A 27,309-nucleotide genomic window follows, 5' to 3' on the forward strand; every position below is an offset into this window, starting at 1 on the left:
TATTGGAGAGGCGGGGCTCAAGGGCGGAGGAGCAGGAAGTGGAGGAGATGCGGTGGAGAGCATTGTCGATCACGTCTGGGGGGAAATTGCGGTTTGTGAAGAAGGAGGCCATCTGGGTTGTTCGGTATTGGAACTGGTCTTCCTGGGAGCAGATGCGGCGGAGACGAAGGAATTGGGAATATGGAATGGAACTTTTACAGGGGGCAGGGTGGGAGGAGGTGTAGTCTAGGTAACTGTGGGAGTCGGTCAGTTTATAGTAAATGTCCGTGTTGATTCGGTCACTTGAGATAGAAATGGAGAGGTCTAGGAAGGGGAGGGAGGAGTCTGAGACAGTCCAGGTAAATTTGAGGTCAGGGTGGAATGTGTTGGTAAGGTGGATGAACTGTTTAACCTCCTCGTGGGAGCACGAGTCAGCGCCGATACAGTCATCGATGTAGTGGAGGAAAAGGTGGAGGGTGGTGCCAATGTAGCTGCAGAAGATAGACTGTTCCACATATCCTACGAAGAGGCAGGCATAGCTGGGGCCCATGCGGGTGCCCATGGCTACTCCTTTGGTTTGGTTTAGTCATTAAGGTAAACTAAAGCACTATTATGCATTCCACAAATGGACAGAACAAGTGGTATCACCATTTGTTCTAGTTACACAGATTGCTAACACTAAGCAGAGATGTCCCTAATTAGCTGAATGACTGTGAAGTGGCAATAACTCATGAAGGAAGTGGGACTAATTGACAAGTCTATGTCAGCTTGACTGAATCTACAGCCTGCACTGATCATTCAAAGGGAGGAAACACTATCTTGACACCTTAGGAAGATAAGGCTTACCTTTCATATTACCTCACAGTAAGGAATGCACAGCCAGCAAAGTTCTGGGGACACAAAATGGTTTCTCAGCCAGAATAGGAAAATGGCTTCCAGGCAAACCATGTTAACTTTTCCCCAACACATACATTGTTGTTCTTTTTGCAAATCCACTCAATTTTTAGGTCCTGATTTTCTTTCTGCAGTCTATCACCGATTTCTGTCTTCAACTCCTTTCCCACGTTTTGTGGTAACCTATGAAAACTTTGTGATCACACAGTCTTCAATGTTATTTGCTGCTTTGTTATTGCAAACTTGCCAAATGATCAACATTGTCCTCTCATAGTATAAATATTGTTTCCCCTTTACACGGGCATTTCTTCAGTATTACCCCATGAACAAGATAAAAAGCTTGTACAGAATGGGTCTTTTTTTCAGCAATAATCAAGTTCCCCACTACAAAATAATTATCAAAACGGACATTCCAATTGCTAACAGAAACAAAATTGTTGGAAAAACTCAGGAGGACTGGCAGCAGCTATGCAGAGAAAGCAGTTAATATTTCCAGTCCAGCAAACCTTCAGAACTAATTGCAGCTAGAAAAGATTAGCATATGTGCTAAAAATGGAGTAAACCATAGGTGGAGAAGGAGCAGACAGTAAGAGCAAGAGTCAGAGCAAAACAACAGTTGGGCAGACGAAGGGATGGGTGAAGGTAAACCTGGGAGAATCAATAGCTGCTAAATGGGGACTTTTAGTGGCTGACAATGGGTTGTTTGTGGAAGCAATGCGATAAAAAGGCCGATGTGTCAGAGTTGGGATAAGGACATTGGAGGAGGTGCTTAAGCCCTAAAATTATTGAACTTGATATTGAGGCCTGAAGGCTTCAAAGTAAATGAGATGCTGCTCTTCCAGCTTGTGCTGAGCCTCACTTGAGTACAGCAGCAAACAATAAGACAGAGTTGCTTGTATGGGAACATGGTGGGTGTGTTTAAATGATGGGCAACAGGAACCTCAGGTTTTGCAAAGTGGTCACCCAGTCTGCGTTTCATCTCCCCCACATTGAGAGCAGTGAACACAGAGGGAAAGTGAAGCCAGGTGTGAGAGCTGGTAATGCCCAGATCTCCTCTTCAGGTGAGAAGGGGTGATATTAAGAGCAGAAGTGATGTCCAAAGGCCTAAGTATTTTCATTATCACAAGGTAATAGTCTTGTGCAGACTGTTGGAGTGGCAGAGGAAATCCATGGAATTTATCAGGGTGGACAAAGTCAAGGCAGACAAGGGAGGTTTGACTGAGAGTCCAACAAATTCAGTTGTAACTCTGGCTGCAGTTGTAAAACTGAAATATAAATCTCAGTGTGCGTGGAAAAAACAAATAAGATACCTGAGAATTCCTGACCAGAAGAAAAAAAAACTTACCGCTTTTGAGAAAGGAGGAGTTGTCAGTAGTTAAGTTCTAGGAGCCATCCAAACTCTCTTCCTGGATAAAGAAATGACTTTTCTTGGAAAGATTCACATGAATGCCTAAGGCTTAAATGAATATTATTGGCAGTAAGCATCTACCCATAATATATCAGATGTCACATGTCCCTAGTGTTGTATGAAAGGGTGTGCTTATAGTTGTTTTTTATTCAGTCATGGGGCCAGTGTTTATTGCCCATCCTTAGTTGCCCTTGAGCAGTTAGTGAGGTGTACTGGAGGCAGTTCCAAATTTTGACCCAATGACACAAAGTAATCCATTTCCAAGTCAGGATGGTGACTGGTTTGGAAGTGAATTTGGTCCCATGTACTCTTTGCCCTTGTCCTTCTACATGGTAGAGGATGTGGCTTTGGAAGGTGACATCTCAGGATATTTGGCAGATGTTTGCATGGTATCATGTATTTTATACACTGTTATTGAGCATCAGCAGTGAAGTGATCAATTGTGGATGCAGTTGCATTCAATCAAATGGCTGCTTTGCCTTAGATGGTGGTGTCAAGGTTCTTGACTGTTACAGGAGCTGCACTCATTCAGCCAAGTGTATTCCATCACACTCCTAATTTGTGCCTTACAGATGGTGGGTAGATTGTGCAGAATTAAGGTAATTTACTCGCTACAGTATTCCTAGTCTCTGACCTGCTTTTGTAGCACGGTATTTATATGGCATATGCAATTGAATTTCTGGTTAATGGTAACCCCCAGGATATTGACTGGGAGAAATTCAATAATGGTAATGCTACTGATTTTCAAGAGTGATGGTTAGATTGTTGGTGATAGTCATTGGCTGGCATTTCAAAGGCATGAATATTACATGCCACTTTATATTCCAAACCTGTCTATTGTCGAGGTCTTGCTGCAATTGAGATGGACTGCTTCAGTATCTGAGGAGTCATGAATGATGCTGAACATGTTTGCTGATGATTTTGCAATCTCCACTTCTGACTTTTATAATGGAGGGAAGATCATTAACTATTTCATCAAAGATCTTTGAGCCGAAGACACTACTTTGAGGGATTCCTGCTAAGGTGACTGGACGATGGTTGCAGTTGTTGGAGGTCAATGGGTCAGCAGAGAGATTTACCGGATTCCAATTCGCTCCAATTTGGCTAGAGCTCCTTAATGGCACACTTGGTCAAATGCAGCCTTGATGTCACTCACCTCTCTTCTCAAATTCAACTCTTTTGTCCATGTTTGAGCTAAGGTTGTAATGAGGTCAGGAGTTGAGGGGCTGTGGATCAGTGAGCAGGTTATTGCTAAGCAAATGTTCTCTACCACAATGATACCACGTGGGGCTAAAACCTCTAAAAGCCAACATGCGGGACAAATCTCTCACTCACTCTAGAAATGGAAAGACTCTGTAAAGAGGTCCAAATGGCTAGTTTCTGAATTGAGGATCACTATTGATCAGAAACAAAAACACTTAAAAATAGAAAATAAGTGAGATAAAGTCACCTCATCACTACTGGTGATTTGAACTCTTGGTCCATCAACTTTTTTGCCTATATTTTCCACCCAGGATATTCATGCAAACTGGCTGTCTCTATTTGAGAATATTTGGATTTAAAGAAAAATATTTTAAGTTTGTATGAATAATTAATACCCCATTTTGCCATGTTAGCAGACAGGTTTGTTATAATGAATACATTTTTGTTTACTTATTAATTGATGGAACATGGTATGAATTTATTTTATCTTAGATCCTTGTCAAAAACAGGCATCAACCTCTCTAGTGATTAAATGCGTCATTTCACATTTGCAACTCCTCGTGAAATAGCAGGGCTGTATTTTTTAGTGTTTTGTTTCCATCAGGGTTATATCAACATTCTGAAAGAGAGATCACACCAAATGTTTTCTTGTGCCCCCCAAAAGCAGAGCGATTTCACTGTTTTTAAAACAATCACAGCCAATTTCCAGAGATCAAATGGTAATCAGTGTGCCTGAGTTGTTAACAAGGCATTTTTAAAAAGGTTTAACAAGACATTTCTCACCTGTCACTTTTCTCCCCTGCTCAAATTTACAATTTTCTGCTTACAATTGGTGACCAACTTGCTGAAGGGAAGGAGCTTCCATCTCAGTTCTTGTGCTTCTGAAAGAAATCTTGTTAATTCTGATGGTCCTCTCCAAGTGCAAACAAACCTTTTAGTTGCACTATTTCCTAAGTTGTGCTGACAAAGATCCCGGAGGCAACTGCCTCCATCCAAATAGGCCAGAAACTTTGACGGACAGACATCTGAACATGGCAAACTTTTTTTTTGCATTAAGAACTAGAGAAATTATTTCTTTTCTATTTGTCTTGAATGTGTTTTGGGTTTAAAAGGGAAAAGCGTTACAATTTCATATTAAAAACTGTTTACACAAGCTTCACAGCTTCATTGAATAAGTTTACTTAATAATCAATTTTATATTTGATAAAGAAACTTTGTTGAAGGATCTTTCATTTAAGTCTATATAGAAAAAGCCATATTAGAAACCAGGTAGATAAATTAATTTTATGTTGTGACCTGTGGAATAGCAGAACAAAACAATGCATTCTTTTCAACTTTGTCGTTACAAGAGTCGAGGCTTGGTAAGGTTTCCACATGTAGGGAAAGAAGTATGGATTTAGTTTAAGAATACGAGGTCTCACTTTTAAAATAAAAAAATTCTCACTCAGAATCCAGAGGGAACAGCAGTCAACTCCAATTTGATTCACTTTACTTTGACAATCAGATGACTACACACGAGAAATCCATTACAAATTGGCTAAGTGGTGAAATGGCTCATTTTATTGTGTGTAATACAAGGATGTGACTTTACAACAGGAGGTGGTACCTTAACATAAATATTCTAGCAACCAGCTGTTATGAGATCATTAATTATTGGAATATGAAGACAAATATTTTCTTTATTAAACAGATGATGTGTCAATGAATGGTTTGAGTGACAGGATATTTATCTTTGCAAAAGACTTTAGACACCGGTACACAGGCTGAGCTAATCTAACTTGATAAATAGTATAAACAGGCAAGTGGTTTAGTGTCTTACTGCCTTTCCAAAGAACATAATCTAGTAAATGCATACACACAGACATGAGAACATTACAACTGTCCAAGTATTTACAACAAAAAGACTTTTAAATATTCAAAATGAAAAACACATTGCTGATGGAGGAGGCTCCAGTACTTGTTTGCAAATAGTTCCATTGTAATAGGCTAACATTTTGTTTTAAAAATTATCCAAGAGAGTATCCTTCATTACTGGTCTCCACAGGCTGCATAAATATACCAACAATTATTGTAATCACAAACAGGAAAGCCACACTTGGTATTAGTTACAACTTCAACCTTGCACGCACTCATACTCAAATGGAGCTGATTAGACATGGCAAAGTTCAAATGGAGAATTTCACTGAGCAACAAACTTAAGCCCTCATGCATGCTGGTATTCTTCAGAACAAAGGTACGCTTGATCTTAAAAGCATGATTAGAAATTCAGGGCATGATTTAAGTGAGCCACAGTGAGATTGCTGTTGTTTCTTAGAGAACCCAGTTAGAACGACTAAATACCGGACTCCTTCTAAACCTCACAGTTCAGTTTTTAATTTCAGTTTCTCCATTCTAGTCAATTCCCAAAAGTGGAGAAAAACATTTGGAGTTTTATGGAATCAGGTAATTACCAGTCCTGTCAAGTATTACAAATTCTTCCAAAAAAGGTACAGTAATAGGACTTGTACTCCAATATTTATTGGTACAAAACTTATACTGCTGGATGTAGAGAGGGAGGTACTTTTAATTTTGCTGATGGGTTAACACCAACCATCACCAGTTTAATACTTTCCCATTTAGTTGACATTTCAAGAAGTTTATAAGAATATAACAGCATTGTCCCAAGTATGCTTAATATGCATTTCTGGGTAGGTCTCTGGTACAAAAAGGCTATGTTAGAAGTCTACAAACAGCAGTAATGCAATAAATCATTTTATGCTGATGTTATGAATGTGAAGATTTAATCTGGTAGTAATAAGGTCACATTTTCTTTTGCTACAGCAAACTTTATAGTCAATAATTATTGTTAGATGTCAGTTCAAACTGCCAATGAATCAAAAAGCTATTTCCAATAAATACATTGAAGGGTTTTATATATTCCATTAAAAAGGATTTGCATAAATATGTTGATGTAAATAGAATTTGCTCATCCGAGAATTTAGCGTGCTAACACAGATTAGGTGTGCTCACAAAGCAATAAACTTACATCTACTAAGTCTAAGCACAAATTACACGTTACTGCATTTCTGAAACTGCATGTACAGAGACTGTACATTAGAACACAGTACTCGGGGGCTTTGAAAACTAATTAACTGTGGCTTACCTGTAAGACGGTTCCTATAAACTACTAGCTCATGAAGGAATCTAGTGTAATAAGCTGCAACTACTAGTAATACAAACTGTTTATTCAGAGATCTGGTACTGTAATTTCAGCTGGAGCTAAATTACTCAGACATGTCATTTTGTGTGAAACATTGGGAAGTGTGACTAAAATGTCCAAAATTGCAATCAATTTCCTGATTTACGAATAAAATTCCAAAGTATCCCTCCACAGTGGTTCCAAACAAAATATTTCCAGGAATGTATTGCTGTTCACCCAGAGCAACCAGAAAATGAATATTATTTTTGTTGTGACAGTGGAAAAGAAACATCATTTTCGACAGTTAGTATAACTCAAAAATGCAGATTATAAAAGTACTAATTAATTTTGAACCTGAAACTTGCAGGGACCATTTGAAAGGGCTACTCTTCACAAAGTGATTGGCCAAATATAATCAGGAAGCAGCAACCAAGACATGACACTATTCATCAGTCATTACATCCTGCAACACAGATGAACTACAAAGCACGGTTAAGTTATTTCATGGGTTTTGAAACTGGAAGCTATCTACTTGTGCAATGCCAAAATCATCATCTACTTGGGAAGGGGACTGAATCGCTACTCAGCAAAACGTTCAGATACTCTCCCCAATGATGAATAGTTAACTTCCAACTTTAAATGAAACAGATACTATACCAGTGCACTCGAACTCTAAATGGCTGCACAAACGAGCTGAGACACACATCCATGGAGAGCAAAGGAATATAGCTTTAGAAGCTTACCTCAACAGTAGAAAATCAGTTCTGTTCTAGCACCACACAGTAGCAAGAATGCTGCCACACTTCAACAAAGACCACCCAAGACAGCATATTAAGACATTACTCAGAGACATCAGGAAGAGTTTGGTTGGATACAATGGTGCTTCCCCCTTTCCAAATTATAAAAACATTCCCTCCAGTCAAAGCCAGCACCGGTACCTCAGCTCATACCCACATGAAGACATCATAGACAACTTATCCTTTTTTTGAAAATCTGACACAGCAACATCTTTGCATATTCACACAAACATTTTACATCGTGCACACATTTCTGTACAATGTAAAGGACTGCATCGCTCAGTGTTAGAGTGCAATACATAACATAATTAAATCAAACTTGATCTCTGATCTTAAATAAACCATGCAGCTGAAGGAAATGAAGTTGAATTTTCTGAATGAAGAAGCTCCTCTGGTGTGATTACAGCAGCACGTTCACACATTACTGAGCCAGCACACCACCAAAAGGGAGCAAGGTGGGTAGTCAATGACTGTAATGCAATTGGTGATGCTGGCCAACAGGGAACAGTTTGATTGTGCCAATATTAGCAGGAGCAACCACCCTCATTGATTGGCGGTTCTGGTGGTTTCTCCAGCTTGATATCAATCACTGTAAAAGGAGTTAGGGAAATTTCACATTTCTGAATGAGAAGATTTGCATTTATATAGCACCTTCCACAACATTTCAAAGTGGTTTAGTACAAGAGAAACAGAAGCAGGAGTAGGCTAATTGGCCCGACATCTGCCCCACCATTCTACATTAATAATTGACAAACCCCAAGCCTCAACTCTTCTTTTATGCTAGCTCCTTATAGCCATCATATTACAAATATTTTAAGAAAATGAACTACCTACTTCCTCTTTAAATACCTACAGCAATCAGGTCTCCATAACCTTCTGGGATCAAGAATTGCAGACATTTACAATAATGAATACTGTGAAAATGTTGTTACAGTCATAATAAATAAACAGGGGAATAGCAGTCAACTTGTGCACAATAAGTTCCCACAAATAGACATATGGTAGTGACATAGATAATGAACTGGATTTGTTTTTGTGATGTTGATTAAGGGTTAATTATCAGTCAGGACATGGGGATTATTTAATGTAGAGCCGGGGAATAATGGCAACAGATCTTTTGCATGCACCTGAGAGTAGGCCTCCAGTTCATTTAAATATTGCATCAAAAAGATGGCACCTTTGACAGTGAAACATTCATTCACTGCACTGGAGTGTTTGCTTAATTTTTATGCTCAAGTCTTGGAGTGGTAATAAACCCATAACCATCTGACTTATAAGCAAGAGGAGTACAAGACTGCTGGTTGACACTATACAATAGCTGATACTAAATCAAGGGATACATTACCCCACATCTCTTAATAACTTCAATTACCAAAAATCTATCAATTCAGTTTTAAAACTGACAATATATCTGGCATCAATTGTCACCTGCAGATGACAGTTCAAAATTTCTAGCATGAAGGGATGTTTTGTAATTTCACTCTGGAGAGATCTGGCAGTAATGTTTACACTCTGCATCCTATTCTGAAGGAGGGCTCTGGCCCGAAACATCGATTTTCCTGCTCCGCTTTTCCAGCAACGCACTCTTAGCTCTGATCTCCAGCATCTGTAGATCTCACTGTATGCTATTCTGGACACCAAACTAGTGGAAGTAGTTTCTCCTAAACCATTCCATTTAATATCTTTAAAAATTAAAACAAGCCACAAGGATCAGTACTGGGTCCATTTCTTTTCGTCATTTACATAAATAATTTGGATGTGAACATAGGAGGTATAGTTAGCATGTTTGCAGATGACACCAAAATTGGAGGTGTAGTGGACAGTGAAGGTGGTTACCTCAGAATGCAAAAACGTCCTTGTTCAGATGGACCAATGGGCCAAAGAGTGGCAGATAGATAATTCAGATAAATCTGAATTTCAGATAAATTTGCATTTTGGAAAGGCAAATTAGGGGAGGACTTATACACTTAATGGTAAGGTCCTGGGGAGTGTTGCTAAAAAGAGAGAGACCCTGGAGTGCAGGTTCATAGTTTCTTGAAACTGGAGTCCCACGTAGACAGCCTTGTGAAAAAGACATTTGGTATACTTGCCTTTATTGGTCAGTGCTATATTCCCATTGGGAGGTCATGTTGCAGCTGTACAGGACATTAGTTACGCACTTTTAGAACACTATGTACAATTCTGGTCTCCCTGCTATAGGAAGGATGTTGTGAAACTTGAATGGGTTCAGAAAAGATTGACAGGATGTTGCCAGGATTGGAGGATTTGAGTTATAGGGAGAGGCTGAGGCTGTTTTCCCTGGAGTGTCAGAAGGTGAGGGATGACCTTATAATGGTTTATAAAATCATGAGGGGCATGGATAGGGTAAATAGACAAGGTCTTTACCCCAGGAGGGCATAGGTCTAAGGTGAGAGGGGAAAGATTTAAAAAGGGACCCAAGGGGCAAATTTTTCATGCAGAGATTAGTGTATGTACGGAATTAGCTTTTTAAGGTTTGTGCGAAGATTTGTAGCTCACGTTGTGGATGTGGTTGTTTGTTTGCTCGCTGAGCTGATGGGTTGTCATGCAAATGCTTCATCACCATACTAGGTAACATCAGTGCAACTTCCATGAAGCGTTGTTATTCTACTCTGCTTGATATTTATATGATCTGGCTTGTTTCAACCCAGAATGCAGTCAACAAAACACGTAGAAATAGACAGCTTACACAAACCACTACAGAGGAAAACTGGAAATGACAACATCCACCTTAATAGACCAGATCATATAAATATCAAGCAGAGTAGAAAAACCCTTCACAGATGATATTATCTAGCATGGTGATGAAACATCTGCATGACAACTGATCAGCTCAGCAAGCAAATCAACAACCGCAGGGAAAGAGCTGCCAGAGGAAGGGGAGGAAGCTGGTACATAACACATAAAAGACATCTGGATGAGTATATGAACAGGAAGGGTTTAGGGATATGCGCTAAATGCTAGCAAATGGGACTAGATTTATATCGGATATCTGGTTGGCATGGATGAGTTTGACTGAAGTGTCTGTTTCTGTGCTGTATAACTCTGACTCTATTCAGACAATCATTTTCGAAATTCCAGTTAATGCAATCCTAATTTTGTGTCTTGTCACAACTTATAGAAACATATGAATAGAAGGTCATTCAACCAAAAGAGACTATAAGTGATCTGTAGGTTAAATATGTACACCTGTCTTTGGCCCACATCCTTCAAAAGCTTTGCTGAACCAATATCTATTATCTCAGATTTAAAATTAACATTTGATCTAGCATCAACTATAGTTCATTGAAGAGGATTTCAAACCACAACCAGCCTGTGTGTAGAACTGCTTCCTAACATCTCTCCTGAATTATCTGGCCCTAATTTTAGGCGACATCTCTAGTTCTAGAAGCTCCAGAATAGATAGTTTATTTTTATCTACCCAGTCTTTTTCCTTTAATATCTTCAATCTGACTTCCACTTAACCTACTGAATTCTAGAGAAAACAGGTCTAATTTACAGTAATCTCTCCTCATATCTTGAACGATGTCCAAGTATCATTCTTGAAAACCGACATTCTTCTCCACCCAAGGCTTCCGAAGGTGTGGTGCCCAGATCTACTCTTCGTGCTCCAAGTGGAATCTAACCAGGGTCTCATTGCTGGGAGAAAGTGAATACTGCAGATGCTGGAGATCAGAGTTGAGAGTGTGGTGCTGGAAAAGCACAGCAGGCCAGGCAGCATCCGAGGAGCAGGAGAATCGACGTTTTGGGCATAAGCCCTTCATCAGTCCGTGATGCTGCCTGACCTGCTGTGCTTTTCCAGCACTTCACTTCAACCCAAATCTCATCGCTGCCATATAACTTATGCATCCTTCCATTAGCCTTCATTATTTTCAATGACACAATGTACAATATCACCTAAACTTGTCTCTTCAGCAAACTGGACATATTCCATTCTCTGTTGTTAATGAATATTGTGAAGAATTGAGGTACCTAGCACAGATCCTCATGGCACACTACTAGTCACATCCTGTTAATTTGAGTGCCTTCCCATAATCCATACTTTTTAATTACCTGTCACTCAAAACGATTTCCCATCTACGCCAGTAATTCATGCTCAATTCCACATGCTTCTTCCATAGTTAACAGTCTCTGATGTGGAAATTCATATAAACATCTATAGACATTCCCCTCTCCAGTACCTTAGTCCTCTCTTCAAAACATTTAATGAGGTTTGTCAGGCGCAACGCACTCATGAAACTGCTTAACTTAAAATTTGAGGTGTTTAGTTACCCTATTCATATTCTAGACTCCAACAATTTCCCCACCGTGGATGATATGCTAACTTGCCTGTAATTCCCTAACCTTCCTCTTTTACCCTTCTTAAAAGAGTGACATCTGCAATTTTCCAATCCAGAGGGGCAACTTCTGAATATTGGGAGTTCAAAAGATTATTGTTAGGGCATTTATAATCTGCTCCCCGACTTCCTTTAATACCTCAGATGGATTGGGATTTGTTACTCTTAAGTTGTTCCAACTTAAATCTTGGAGTCAAGGTATCATTTTAGTAATTCTAATCACATTTTCCCCTCAAGATTAATATAATATTCCCAAGGTGTCATGCCCAAAACTCCAGGTCCAGCCAAGACTCTGAATTGCTGAAGTGTTAGCTTCAAACTTCTTGTATTTTATGCATCCAGATATGAAGACTAGTATTTGGTTTTCCTTTTTGCTTATTTTCTGGACCTGTTAGGCACTTCAGTGAACCATGTACCTGGATCCTTGGTCTCTCTGCATCTCCATTGTTTTTTGTTTCATCATTTTGAATTACTGTCTATCCTTTTTATGTCCAAGTGGATGATCTCCCATAACTGACATTGAAATCCATGTGCTATATGTTGTTGATTCAGTCTATCAGTATCTTTTTCTAACTTATAAATATATATGCTTGAAAGTACAGAGAGTTATCCACAATTTGAATGAACCGCATTTTTAAAATCTAATATCCTAGAAAATCCAAAATTAGTAAGATGATTGCCAGATGATTGAAGGACATCATGGAACGAATCATCAGTCCCTTGTAACACCTGTTACCTCTACTTTATCACTCAATTTTTGCAGTTGTTTTCATAATCCTTCTTAACAGGCACTCTAATTATCAGCTGGGAAAAATCCAGAAACCTCAATGTCAATGTCAATTATTTGGATGAGCATTATTCTTTCTGCTCGACCAGAAGTCTCTCTCTTACAAAGCATTTCATTATCAATGAACACAAAATGTAAATATGGCAACTATGAGGTGGATTGAAACAGCAGCATTGGAACTTCATTCAAAACCTTGACTTTTTGTTAAAACTACCATGTTGCTTTTCTACCTGCTTGGACAATAAAACAACACAGACAAATCCACCTGTTCACCTTTTCGCTCACATAAATCCTTTTATATTATTTCTTTCCATTTATCTTCCCTAAGCATCCTTTTTGGGATCCAGTTTTAAATGTGTCACTCACTCTTTGATATACCAGCCAAATATTCATTGTGAATTCAGACAGTTATCAATCTATGCCTTCATCTGATGCAAAGTCCTTACTCATTCAAATGGGATTTTCAACAAGGTAAAACTGGATAATCAAGTACCTTGATGAATTTTTTTCCAACCCTGAAAAATTCCATGTGTAGCACTCACACCCTGGCTGACAAGACTCTTTTCCCATCCCCCTCAGCCATTAGTAATGTCTTTGGTATCATTTTTGTTTCCACATTTCTGATCCCCCTCGCATTCGTTTAAGTGCTCAAAGGTAGGTCGATAGTAAAGTAGAATTACTGAAATGCTAACTTCTCCCATTCTTCTCCATAGGACAAGGAATGGTATCACTTTATCAATCTAAATTGACAGTATTAACATTGCACGGTTTGCCCTTCAACAAATGGGAATAACCTTCCAAAATTTGGGAATTGAATGGTTACAAAGTATTGCTGGCACATCTCTAATAGCCCATGAATATATAGAAAAGAGATCATTCCTACATACCACACTAGTTACTGTACACAGGAAAGAAAACTCTACACATGTAACATCTTTAACCCAGTAAAACATCCAATTTGCTACAAAGAAAAAAATGCAAACAATTGAGTGACACTTAATATTTCATGTAGAACAAAAACAACTGACCATGGAAATACTGTTGTATGCTGAGTTTTTAAATTGGCACCCTACATTGCCACTGGTACCATAATTATGTTAGTTTGCCCTCTGAATTAAAAAGTCATGGGAAAGTGCAGTGAAGGATACTGTCTTCTTTACTCTTTTCAGGTGCATTGTCCATTCCAGGCAGAGCAGCTGCTACACGTCGGAAAAGCTGAAAAAAATGTATTTGAAGTTGAAGATGTGTGACTAAACAGACTAAACAAAAAGCAAGCTATGCAAGCAGAATAGACCCACTATTGATAATATATTTATGCAGGGTTTATAATCAACAATTATACTTTCCAAAAACAAACTACCACTTATCCCCATTTGTTAACTTTGTGTTCTTTGTCAACTTGCTTGCAGTAACTGAAAGACGACAAAGCCTATTTGGAGTCACCTTGCCACAAATGACCACTTGGCTTACTAACAGGTGGCTAGAATCATGAGCTGAAAATGTGTTGCTGGAAAAGCGCAGCAGGTCAGGCAGCATCCAAGGAACAGGAGAATCGATGTTTTGGGCATGAGCCCTTCTTCAGGAATGAGGAAAGTGTGTCCAGCGGAAATGAGGAAACTGGAGAAATCTGAGTTCATCCCTTGTGGTTGGAGGTTCCTCATTCCTGAAGAAGGGCTCATGCCCGAAACGTCGATTCTCCTGTTCCTTGGATGCTGCCTGACCTGCTGTGTTTTTCCAGCAACACATTTTCAACTCTGATCTCCAGCATCTGCAGTCCTCACTTTCTCCTCTGGCTAGAATCATGAACCAAGTTATGGCAAAGCAACCTTGTCACCGTTGTCTCGAGTAGAGAGGTATTGCACGGAACTGGCCAATACAGAAACTGAATAGGTAAAAAGGCTGCCTGCCTATCACAGGCACAAATCAATAAAACTTCGATTTACACTGCACTTCTTTCAAAATAACACCCCAACATGCTCAACTGAGAAAAGGGAAATGTCACTGCCTTTGCATCAATTTGAAAATGTGACTGAAGGTCCATTGTAGAAATGGGAGTCAGGAAAAGGTAGAACATTTGCAGTGCATTCAAGTGAACTTTTTTGATCAGTAGGTTTCCAGCCCAATGAGGAAGATAACTTTACTGGATCTGGGTCTAGGAAATGAGGTGACTGAGTGAAGCAAGGTTGAGAAGCAGAGAAGACAGATTTCAAGCAATTAGCAAAAGAATTAAAGGCAATGTGAGTTATGTTTTTGTTTTACTGCATAATTACAATTGGAATGCATTATCTGAAAGCATAAAGGAGGCAGATTTAATCATTGTTTTCCAAAGGAAATGGAATAAGTATTGAAAGGATAAAGACACTTGCAGGACATGCAAGAAAATGAGTGCGGAATGAGGGAGAGATACAATAGAGCTAATTAACATAGGCTAATTGTGATAATAACTGTAAATAATTTTAATCACTAATATATTTAACAGTACCAAACACAATATTTAAAATATTTAAATATTTATTTTTATATAAAAGCATAGCTCCCTGCACATTAACTTGGCCTACTTTACAGGAATCAATTTGTGAATTCAAGGTAGCAACAGTTCAGTAATTCGAGCCCCAGATAAATTTTGCATTTCAAATCTTGTTTTTATATAATAAAACAAGAAGTGCAGGTGCTGGAGATCTAAACCAAACAAAAATTGAAATTATTGGAAAAACTCAACAGGTCTGGCAGCGTCTACTGAAAGAAAATAGAGTCCAGTGACCCTTCTTTAGAACTTGTTTTTATACATATGTACATACCTGCTTGACGTTATATCCTGCTTTAGCACTAGTTTCAATATACATTACATTCAGTTCCCTGGCTTTCCGCTCTCCTTCCTCCATTGAAACCTGCCTATAATTGGAATGCAGCAAAACATCAGTGCACAATAAAAGGAAAATTGAGAACCATGACGTTCACATATTTTAGTTCAGAAATGATCGAAGTAACACTACCTAGTCTAGCAATAGTTCTAAAGACATTAAATAATTTCTTTCCTACTTTGCTCACACAATACATTCTGGAATGAGAAATGGTAAATCTCTTGAACCTGTTCATTTACAAGACTCATTTATAGCTATAAATGATTTATTCGATCTTAAGAGAGCTGAGAAATGAAGAAAAGTAAAGAGTGGCATATTCTCTCAATCTGGCAAGTGGCAATTATTTAGAAAACTCTTCAAGATCTAATTTTCAAGAAATCTTAAAAAGAGAATGAAATCATAACTGGCAGAGCAGTATCTCTTCATATTTCTACTGTCTAAATAGGCGATGTATTTTATTCTAGGGCAGAATATCGCATGATTCTAGGGACAATTGCCTACAGGGCAGAAATCCTCAACACTATGTTTGAAGGTTCACCTGACAATCAAGAATTTCAATAATCCTAGAGTTTCATTTTGCAGCAAAAAGGAAATTTCATTTTAACCAAGTCCACATCTCTGCCCTATACTCGATAATTTACACTGCATGACCAGAAGCAATCTTTTTGAATTTTTTCTCATTTTTGAAGTTCTCTTCCTTCTTATAGATCAGCCACAGCCAGGTTCCTTCAAATGCGCTCCCCAACCTCTCCAGCTTTTTTCATTTAAAATGCTTCTGAAAACCTACTTTACGGAGCTTTCACCCATCTCTTCTGATATATTGCCTTGTGTCTCAATGCTACACAGCCCTCATGTGAAGCACCTTGGGATCTTTTAATACATTTAAAAAGGTACTATATAAATTAGATATCCATCCAGCACGTAGAGTAACTTAAACTTTCACTAAAAAATGAACCAACAGCCACCCAGTTATAGCAAATCCCTGTCATCTTCTCAATGTGTTGTGAACTGCTGAAAGTTAAAACATGCAGCTGAGAATCAGGATACATTTAAGCTTGCTTCTAGAGACAAAGGCTTAAAGTTTGTGATCAGCAGAGAGACAAAGGTACTGAACTTCAGACCACTAAAGTGTTAATGGGAGATCCAGCAGTTGTGTACATGCCTGAAATCTTGATTTTGACATCTGGTTTAAAGAGGTAATAACCACTCTTTCCCCCTCTAATCTTTGTGCCATGTTGTAACTCCAAACATTCCCCAACAGACCATGCACAGATTAGTCTCTAAATAATTAGCACTTATGAATGCTCAATGTGATTTTTTTTTTTAAAAAAGTGTCCCCACAGTTATCATCTATGAAAAAGTTTTCATATGGAATGTTGGTAATGATGGTGAGTGCTGACAGTTTGACATCAACTCCCTACTGCTCTTGACACAGAAACTGATCCTTTGTGATCCGAATACTCGCAAATGAGACCCAGACATAAATAGCACATCAGATGATATTTAGTGCACATTTCATGAGAATCATACCTGTGGCATCCACAACAAAATTTATCACCTAGTTTAACAGGGGAATTACAAGAAATATAGCTCACTTCAAATAAGGCCATCACTAATATTAATTTTTAAAATATGAATAAAATCTTCAGTGGGCCTCCGGGCGAAGCACTGTTGATAATTCCTGATTTCTACTTGTATGTTTGGGTTGGTGATGTCATTTCCTGTTCTTTTTCTCCAGGGGTGGTAGATGGGGTCTAACTCTAATCTCCACAGGAAATGACATCACCAACCCAAACATATAAATAGAATCAGGCCCGGAGGCCCACTGAAGATGTTACCCAGTTGGGTGACAACGTCTGGAAAATGAACCTTCCAACTCAGCGAGCAAACCTACATCCAGAACCTCAACCTGAGCTACAAATCTTCTCAAAACTTGATATGAATAAAAAAAAGTTGACATGAAAAACCATTTAAACTTGTTACCTTTTGTCAGCCAGATCAGTCTTATTCCCAACCAGCATAATGATGACATCACTTCCTCTTTCTGTCCGTACATCATCAATCCATTTTGAAGTCTGTTGGAAAGAGTTCAAATCTGGAGGTAGTGGGGTCAGGTGAAGAGAAACAAAGATAATCTAAGAATATAGCAAAGCAATTTAGATGGTTATTTCACTGCAATGGGCTGCTTGTGAAAATTAACAGCAGATACAGTCACTGTGTAACTTTACGTGGGGTTGATTACTGCATGGATCTTAGAAAGATTAGTAATGTTCACTTTCTGCAGTAGTTGGACTAAATCATCATATACAAAATTAAAAGATTTTATTGCAGAGATTAGTTCCCCCAATGGCCAATCAGCAATAGACTAGAGATCAGGCAGGATATGCTCTAGAAACTTATTTAGTTACGGAGGTTCGGATCTCATGGTTTGGGGTGGGGAGTTCAATTGTTCCTTTGTTCATGCACAAGTTCATGTTTAAATAACAAAAATTAAATTGTTACTGATTTTCCAATTACGCCTTCAGATTTCATATTTAGTTCCCGATTCTACTTTAGTGCAAATAGGGCATAATGTGACAAAAATGACTAAAACAGGAACAGTTATCATCAGCTTAAAATCACTCAACTTTTCCAACCCTTCATATGTATTCCACAGGTTTTTCATTCTCTTCTTGACATTCTACTCCCATCTCCACACACTAGTTATCAAGAGTAAACTTGGTCAGTAATGAATTGAGTGGAGAGGTTTGTAAGTTAAATCCCCTACAAGATTGTAATCAAGGCTGACATGTCAGTGCTATTCTGAAGGTTTTTGAGATGAAAAGATGGCATAATTGACAATACGTTCTAAAACTGAGGCTCAGACTAGTTTTTCAAGAAGTTGCAAAGTTTAGCATTTTCAAAGGCAAGAGGTTTTTTCCATGTGCCTTGGCCAATATTTCTCAACAAAACTTTCATTACAAACAGTCACTCACTTAATGGACACTGGAAGCCTCTACACAAATTATCCCCTGTACTTGTGATCATCATGTTAATTGGCTGTGAAGCCTTTTGGAACATCACAAGGACAAGATGATATTTTTTCTTATGTTTTCTATATTGTGCCCTTTCACTTATTCACCACTAGCTTCTTTCTTTCTCCGATTCTCCACCCTTCTTAATCTCCTCTCTACCATGCAAACTTCCCTTTCATTTCATCCTTTCCTTCAGCTACATCCCTCTTCTTGCTCCACAATCAAACTCCCATCCATTTCCTCTTTATTATTTCCCTTACTCCCTCATCTTTCCACTTTGTCTTGTACTTTCTCAAATCTGTTTTTATCTTTGTGATTGTTTGTAAAACTATTTGAGAGATGAGACACTAGGATTTGGACTCCGTTAGAAGCAGACCTTTGGATGCAAGAGAATGGTGCACACTGCATCCAAGATTAGTGAGAAGGACTCATCAAAATATCTTCCTGTTCATGGGGTGACATTTTAAGCTTAATCTCCTGGTTGCTGACTTTGCACATTCTACTCGGGACATTCATATCTACTGAGATGAGAAATCTCTTCACCCAGAGCATGATAAGCCTATGGAATTATCGACCACAGAAATTGGTTCAGGCCAAAACATTGAATGTTTTCAGGAAGAATTTAGAAATATGCCTCAAGGCTAAAGGGATCAAAGCAGGAACAGGGTACAGAGTTGGATGCTCAGCCATGATCATATTGAATAGTGGAACAGGCTAAAATTGCTGAGTTATAGAGACGTACAGCATGGAAGCAGACTCTTTGGTCCAACTCGTTCATGCCAACCAGATATCCTAACCTAATCTAGTCCCATTTGCCACCACTTGGCCCGTTTTCCTCTAAACCCTTCCTATTCATATACCCATCCAGATGCCTTTTAAATGTTGTAATTGTACCAGCATCCACCACTTCTCCTAGCAGCTCACACTGCATGAAAACGTTGCCCCTTAGGTCCTTTTTAAATCTTTCCTCTCTAACCCCAAACAATGTCCTGTAGTTCTGGACTCCCCCACCCCAGGAGAAAATACCTTGTCTATTTACCCTCTCCATGCCCCTCATGATTTTATAAACCTATATAAGACCACCCCTCAGCCTCTGATGCTCCAATGAAAACTGCCACAGCCTATTCAGCCTCTCCCTATAGCTCAAACCCTGGCAACGTCCATGGAGATCTTTTCTGAATCCTTTCAAGTTTCACAACATCCTTCCAATAGAAGGGAGACCAGAACTGCACACAATTTTCCAAAAGTGGCCTAACCAATGTAAAAAGGGAGACAATAGAAACGACCAGCTTGCAGGAGGTTGGGGGAGAGGGGGTTGCGAGAAAGTAGGGAATGAATCAAATCAAGGGTTACTTCATTCTGTTTGATCCTGCATTTCCCATACACACAGACCCATGGATTGCGTTCCCTTTACCTTCACCTTTCATCACACCTGGCTTTGTATTCAACAATGGTCAAAATCCTCGAATTCCCTCCTTAACAGCATTGTGGGTCAAACCACAATGGTTTGGCCATGCTAAATTGGCCATAGTGTTCTGAGATGTATAGGCTTGCTGTATTAGTCAGGGATAAATGTGGGATGGTGGGGTGGAGGAGGTGGGTCTGGTTGGGATGCTCATCGGAGGGTTGGTGTGGACTTGCTGGGCTGAAGGGCCTGTTTCCACACTGTAGGATTCTAATTCTAATTCTAACAATACCCAGCATGATTCCATTAAACACATTGTACTCTCCCCTTTCAGCATGAAGATCCCATTCCCTCTGGAATACCCATGTCCAATCAGTTATCACAAAAAACTTCAAACTTCATCTTTATGCAAGTACAGAATATGCAACATCTGTCCTTTTCCTACCTGCCTTCTCAACGTCCAAGGTCCCTACACTCCGCCTAGGTGAAGCAGTGAATTACTCATATTTATCTCCATATAGTATTTGCCGATCACCAATTTCCTCTGTATTTGAAGGAGGCGCCAAATTCAGATAATGTGACTGCTTTGCAGAGAGCCTCTGATCAGTTCATCAGTTTGACCCAGAGTGTCCAATTGCAAATAGTTTTAATTCTTCATCCACTCTGATGGCTTCGTTCTCAGCTTCCTACCCTGTTCTAGCAAAGCTCAACATAAGCTTGGGGAACAACTTTTAATGAGGTACTTCATAACTGTCAGTCTGAACATCAAATCCAAAATTTCAGATCGTAAACTGGGGGTCCACAAGTTTTTTTTTCCCCTGGACAGTGGTTGTTGATAGAAACATAGAAAATTGGAGCAAGTGCAAGCCATTTGGCCCTTCAAGCCTGCTCCACCATTCGATATGATCATGGTCAGTTATCTGTAAGAATAGCAAGGTGGTTATGATAGACAATTTTAACTTTCCAGATTGCCATAGTGTTAAGGCCTTGGATGGAGAGGAATTTAAGTGTGTATATGAAAATTTTCTGATTCAGTATGCGGATGTACCTACTGGAAAAGATGCAAAACTTGACCTACTGTTGGGAAATAAGGCAGGGCACATGACTGAGGTGTCAGTGGGGGAGCACTTTGGGGCCACTGACCATAATTCTATTAGCTTTAAAATACTGATGGAAAAAGATAGACTGCATCCAAAAGTTAGAGTTCCAAATTGGAGGTAGGTCAATTTTGACAGTATTAGGCAAGAACTTTCAAAAGTTGATTGGGGGTGGATATTCGCAGGTAAAAAGGGACCACTGAAAAGTGGGAAGCTTTCGAAAATGAGATAATGAGAGCCCAGAAACAGTATATTCCTTTCAGGAGGTAGGGCAAGGCTGGCATGTATAGGGAATCCTAGCTGCTTAGCGAAATTGATGTTTTGATCAAGAATAAGGAGGAAGTACATGTCAGTATAGACAGCAGGAAATGAGTGAATCCCTGGAAGAGTTTAAAGGCAGTAGGAGTATACTAAAGGAGAAAATCAGGAGGGCAAAAAGGAGATAAGAGATAGCTTTTGCAAATAGGGGTAAGGAGAATCCAAAGGGATTCTCAAAATATACTACAGACACAAGGGTAATGTGAGGGAATAAGGCCCATTACAGATTAGCACAGCCACCTACAGGTGGAACCGTAGAAGAAAGAGGGGGCAGAATGATCTAAATGAGTATTTTGCATCAGTGTTTAGTGTGGAAAAGGATATGGAAGATAAAGAACATGGGGAAATAAATAGCAACATCTTGAAAATTGTCCATATTACAGACGTGGTGGTGGTGCCCGACATCTTAAAACACAAAGGTGGAAAAATCCCCAGGACCTGATCAGGCGTACCCTAGAACTCTGTGGGAAGCTAAGGATGTGATTGCTGGGTCCCTTGCGGAGGTGTCTTTATCATAGATAGCCACAGGTGAGGAGCTGGAACACTGGGACTAACATGGTGCCACTATTTAAGAAAGGTGGTAAGGAAAAGCCAGGGAACTATACACCAGTGAGCCTGACATCAGTGGTGGGCAAGGTGTTGGAAGGAATATGCTGAGGGACAGGATTTATATGTATTTGGAAAGACAGGAACTGATTCAGGATATGCCACATGACTTTGTGTGTGAGTAATCGTATCTCACTAAGTTGATAAGAGTTTATTGAAGAAGTAATGAAGATTGATGAGGACAGAGCGGTGGAAATGATCCATATGTACTTCAGTAAAGGCATTTGACAAAACTCCTCATGGTATGCTAGGTAGCAAGGTTAGATCACGTGGAATATAGGGGAATTATAGAACTGGCTCTAAGGTAGAAGACAGAGGATTGTGGTAGGTGTTTGCTTTTCAGACCAGAGACCTGTGACCAGTAGTGTGCCACAATGTGCTGGGTCCACTGCTTTTCGTCATTTACATGAATGATTCGGATGTGAATGTAGGAGATATGTTTGCAGATATCAAAATTGGAGGCATATGTACAGTGAAGGTTACCTCAAAGTACAATGGGACCTTGATCAGATGGGCCAATGGACTGAGGAGTGGCAGACTGAGTGCAATTTAAATAAATCGGAGGTGCTGCATTTTGGAAAGGTAAATCAGGGTAGAAATTATACATTGAATGGCAAGATCCTAGGGAGTCTTGCTGAACAAAGAGACCTTGGAGTGCAGGTTCATAGTTCCTTGGAAGTAGAGTGTCAAGTAGACAGGATAGTGAAGGTGGTGTTTGGTATACTTGACTTTATTGTCAGTGCATTGAGCATAGGAGTTGGAAAGTCATGTTGCAGCTGTACAAGACATTGATAAGATTTGTCCCAGTCAAATTCATGTTGCTTGTCGAATTCATGGACAACACTACCATTATAGGGCAAGCCAAACCAAGAACAGCCAGGGAATTCCTAGAAGCATGGCAAGGGCACTATAAATGCCGGAGGAAACACCACAGAAGCGCTTCACAGGAGGCTCCCAAGCACTGAGGATGTCTTCTTCATTATCCTATCTACCTGAGACTCCATTTTCAAGAAACTATGAACCTGCACTCCAAGGTCTCTTTGTTCAGCAACACTTGCAAGTGTATTAGTCCTGCCCTGATTTGCCTTTCCAAAACGAAGCACCTCACATATCTAAATTAACCTCCATCTAACACTCCTCGGCCCATTGGCCCACCTGATCAAAATCCCACTGAGCTTAGTATGATGTAACCTTCTCCGCTGTCCACTACACCAACAGTTTTGGTGTCATCTGCTAACTTACTAACTATACTTCCTATGTTCACATCATTTATATAAATAACAAAAAGCAATGGACCCAGCACTGATCCTTGAGGCACCACATTGGTCACAGGTCTCCAATCTGAAAAGCAACCCTCTACCACCACAACCCTCTGGTTCAAAGATAGAAGACAGTTCTGTATCCAAATGGCTATTCTGCTTGTATTCCACGTAATACAAACTTGCTAAACAGTCTACCATGAGGAACTTTGTCAAACGCCATATGGGCCATATAGATCACAGCCACCACTCTGCCCTCATCAATCCTCTTTGTTGTTACTTCTTTAAAGAACCCAATCAAGTTACTGAAACATGATTTCCCACGTACAAAGTCACAGTGACTAATCAGTCATTGCCTTTCTAAATAAATTTAAATCCATTCCCTCAGGATTCCCTCCAACAACCTGCCCACCACCGATGTCAGGCTCATTGGTCTATAATTCTTTGGCTTTTCCTTACCAACTTTCTTAAATAGTGGCACCACATTGGTCAATCTCCAGTCTTCTGGCACTTCACCTGCGACTATTGATGATTCAAATATCTCAGCAAGCGGCACAGGAATCACTTCCCTAGCTTCCCAGAGTTCAAGGGTACATCTGATCAGGTCCTGGGGATTCATCCACCTTTATGCATTTTAAAATATCCAGTACGTCCTCCTCTGTAACATGGACATTTGAGACCAACATACAGCTTACCTTCTTCACTATCTGCCGTATTTGAATGTTTACATTCAGCAACAAGTGTACATGGACATCCACGTCTCGTGGCATCTCCTCTTTTCCCCATTTAGACAATAGTAGGCATTCGTGTTATTACTACCAAAGTAGATAACTTCACATTTATTCATATTATACTGCATCTGCTATGAATTGCCCACTTACTCAATTTGTCCAAATTTCATTGAAGCATCCCCTTCATCCTCCCATTCAGCTTTGCAACTACAAACTTGGAGATATTACATTTATTTCCCTCACTAAATCATTAATACATAGTGAATCCCTGGGTCCAAACACCAATTCCTACGGAACTCAACTAGCCATTTCCTACTGCTTGGGGAAAAAAAACTGTTCATTCCTCGTTTCCTGTCTACAAATCAGTTCTCTAGCCATGTAAGCAACCACCCCCAATCCCATTGGTTTTAATTTTGCATACTAATCTCTTATGTGGAACCTTATCCAAAGCCTCCCGATAGTCAAAACAAAACACACCCACTGCTCTCCATATCAACTCTATTGGTTACCTCCTCAAAAGTCCAATGCATTTGTCAAGCACAATTTCCCTTTTGTAAATCTATGCTGACTGTCAAGTCCTGTCACTTTTCCCACAAGTGCTCTACTATATAATCTGTTAAATGGACTCTAGCAATTTCCTCACTACCAATGTCAGTCTAACCTGCCTTCTGTTTACTTGCCATTTTTAAAAAAACGTGGGGTTACATTAGGTACCTTGCAATCCATAGATGTTCCAGAGTCTATAGAATCTTGAATGACCACCAATGCAGCCACTATTTCTAGGGCCACGTCCTTAAGTTTTCATGGATATAAATTATGAGGCCATGGTGATTTATCAGTCTTTAATCCCAATAATTTCCCTAGTCCCCCCCTCGCATTAGACTCAGTATTCCCCAACATATTTGGAATGTTATGTGTGTCCTCCTTTGTGAAGGTAGATCCAGAACATATATATTAGTATGTCATTCCTTTGTTTCTCATTCTAACTTCCTCCTATAGTTGTCTTCTGTTCATGTACATAACCATAGAAGCTTTTACAATCAGTTTACAGTCAAACTTAATCTCGTACTTTACTTCCTCCTTGTCAAGTCAATCCCTTTGTACTCCTTTGATGAAATATAAACTTCCCCCATTCCTCATTCCTACTGTTTTTTTGACCAATTTGTATGCCCCTTATTTGGATCTAATACAATCCCTGAAGTTCCTGTTAGCCATGGTTGGGCCTCCTTTCCGGTTTTATTTTTGTGTCAAACAAGAATGAACAATTACTGCAGTTCCTCCATGTACTGTAAATGTTTGAATTGGCTATCCACAGTCATCCCTTTAAGTAAAGCTCCCTAATTTATCAAAGCCAACTCATCCCACATACCATTGTAGTTTCTTTTATTCAGACTCAATCTTAGTCCTAGGATCAACTACTTCACTCACTAAAAGAAGAATTATACCATATTACAATCACTTTTCCCAAGGAGCCTTGCACAGATAGACTGTCAATTATTCCCTTCTCAAAACACAATACCCAACCTAGGATGATTCTGCTTTTCCAATTCACACTTCCCTTAGACCCATCTTCTGTGTCTTTGCTAGCCCCATTACCATCACATTTAGTCTTGCACCATCGTAGCTTCTGTCACTATAATGGACTTTCACTTTTGCACTTTCCCTTTGTTTCAATATTGTTGCATCTTCAACATTTTCTAATTTTGGAACAACCCAAGCATTAACTTTCTTTTCACTACAGATATGGTCAGATGTGCTGAATGTTTCCAGCATTTTGTTAGATTACTTACAGTGTAGAAACAGATCCTTCGGCCCAACAAGTCCACACACCGACCCGCTGAAGCGCAATCCACCCAGACCCATTCCCCTACATTTACCCCTTCACCTAACACTACGGGCAATTTAGCACAGCCAATTCACCTAACCTGCACATTTTTGGACTGTGGGAGGAAACCGGAGCACCCGGAGGAAACCCACGGAGACATGGGGAGAATGTGCAAACTCCACACAGTCAGTCGCCTGAGGCGGGAATTGAACCTGGGTCTCTGGCACTGTGAGGCAGCAGTGCTAACCACTGTGCCACGTGCCGCCCACAATTTTATTATTAATCTATCAATAATCTACAACACTGGAAGAAAAGCAAATGGAAACCGACTACACTCAAGATTGCTTAATTCTCTGCTGGTTAGCCATTTATTTCAACTGGGTCTTTCTACATACTTTTAAAAAAAAAACAATTCGAACGTTGATACCAATTTTCTGTATTTCCTTTCCTCCTGTGGATCATTATCTATTTGCTGCTTTATCCAACTTCCAAGAATGCACAGGCTGTTTCCCCACCAACTCTCCAGCCCTGTATCATCTTAACATGATCTCTACTATCCCTGTATTTACTCATTTAACAGCAGAATGTGAAGGAGCTACATGATCAGAAAATGCTTTTAATATTTTGAATCCATTTCTGAAACACCCTTTAAACACCAAAATTGAATAACATAGTCCACGTGCATTGGTAGCTGTGGATCAGCCTGAAGTTGATTTGCTTGTAACATCCAGATAGTGAAAAAAGGAGGCATTTGAGATTAGGAGAGAAAGCAAGACCAAATGAAGCACATTCTTTATCATGAAGAATCATTCACACAGAGGGATAATTGCTTTCAAGCTAGGAATAGCAGGTGCAGGGTAAAATGTGTACAACTTTTTCACTAAAAGGGTAACAATCATTGTTAAACAGACACCAAATTGTTTCAAGAAGCAATTAAGACATTTCTTGCAGGGGGGGCAGGGAAGAGGAGTGGTCACAGGTACATTAGGAGTGAATTGAAAAGGAACAACTTGTCAGGTGTTAAATCTCTTAAATGTCAGTTCTTAACCCCAAGCAACAGATCAGAAATTCATCAAATTCAAATTAATAGTTAAGGTGCAATATCAAGAATGCAATGGACAAATGGAAGTCTGTTTGCAAAGTTCCAAGTCTACTATAGACAGATTGTGAATTAATATTTTAACAAAGTTTTGTTTTCAGAATGCCTGCTTTCAAACATTGATTTCCTTTGGCATCGGAGCCTAAAGATAACAATTGAATTATTCTTGCAAAATCTAGCCATGTTTTAAAAGGGGCAAAGTGGTGGACTCTTAATTGCCCTGTAGGGAATTAGGGATGGGTAATACATGCTGGCCTAGCCGCATCACTGGCATCCCATGAATGAATGAAGAGTAACCAATCATTACATTTAGGAATCCAGATGAATAATTAAGTTAGAGTCTGAATTAGATTAGATTACTTACAGTATGGAAACAGGCCCTTTGGCGCAACTAACCACACCGACCCTCCGAAGAGCAACCCACCCAGACCCATTCCCCTACATTTACCCCTTCACCTAACACGGCCAATTCACCTGACCTGCACATTTTTGG

At 39.5% G+C, this 27,309-nt stretch overlaps 1 protein-coding gene across 2 annotated transcripts in view; it reads right to left on the reverse strand.

Moving 5' to 3' along the window:
- Window positions 1-5,022: 5,022 nt before the first annotated feature.
- Window positions 5,023-27,309, reverse strand: part of rab41 (RAB41, member RAS oncogene family) — an 82,853-nt gene continuing 60,566 nt past the window's right edge. For both annotated transcript variants that reach the window (XM_043704760.1, XM_043704759.1), the window contains exons 5-8: window positions 17,446-17,557; window positions 15,400-15,493; window positions 13,750-13,816; window positions 5,023-8,048 (exon numbers count right to left, since the gene is read on the reverse strand). In XM_043704760.1, the coding sequence (XP_043560695.1) occupies window positions 7,984-8,048; window positions 13,750-13,816; window positions 15,400-15,493; window positions 17,446-17,557 (338 nt within the window). In that variant the 3' untranslated portion in view covers window positions 5,023-7,983. The remainder of the gene's footprint in view (window positions 8,049-13,749; window positions 13,817-15,399; window positions 15,494-17,445; window positions 17,558-27,309) is intronic.

Source organism: Chiloscyllium plagiosum, chromosome 15 (genome assembly GCF_004010195.1).
Source record: "Chiloscyllium plagiosum isolate BGI_BamShark_2017 chromosome 15, ASM401019v2, whole genome shotgun sequence".
Taxonomy (NCBI): domain Eukaryota; kingdom Metazoa; phylum Chordata; class Chondrichthyes; order Orectolobiformes; family Hemiscylliidae; genus Chiloscyllium; species Chiloscyllium plagiosum.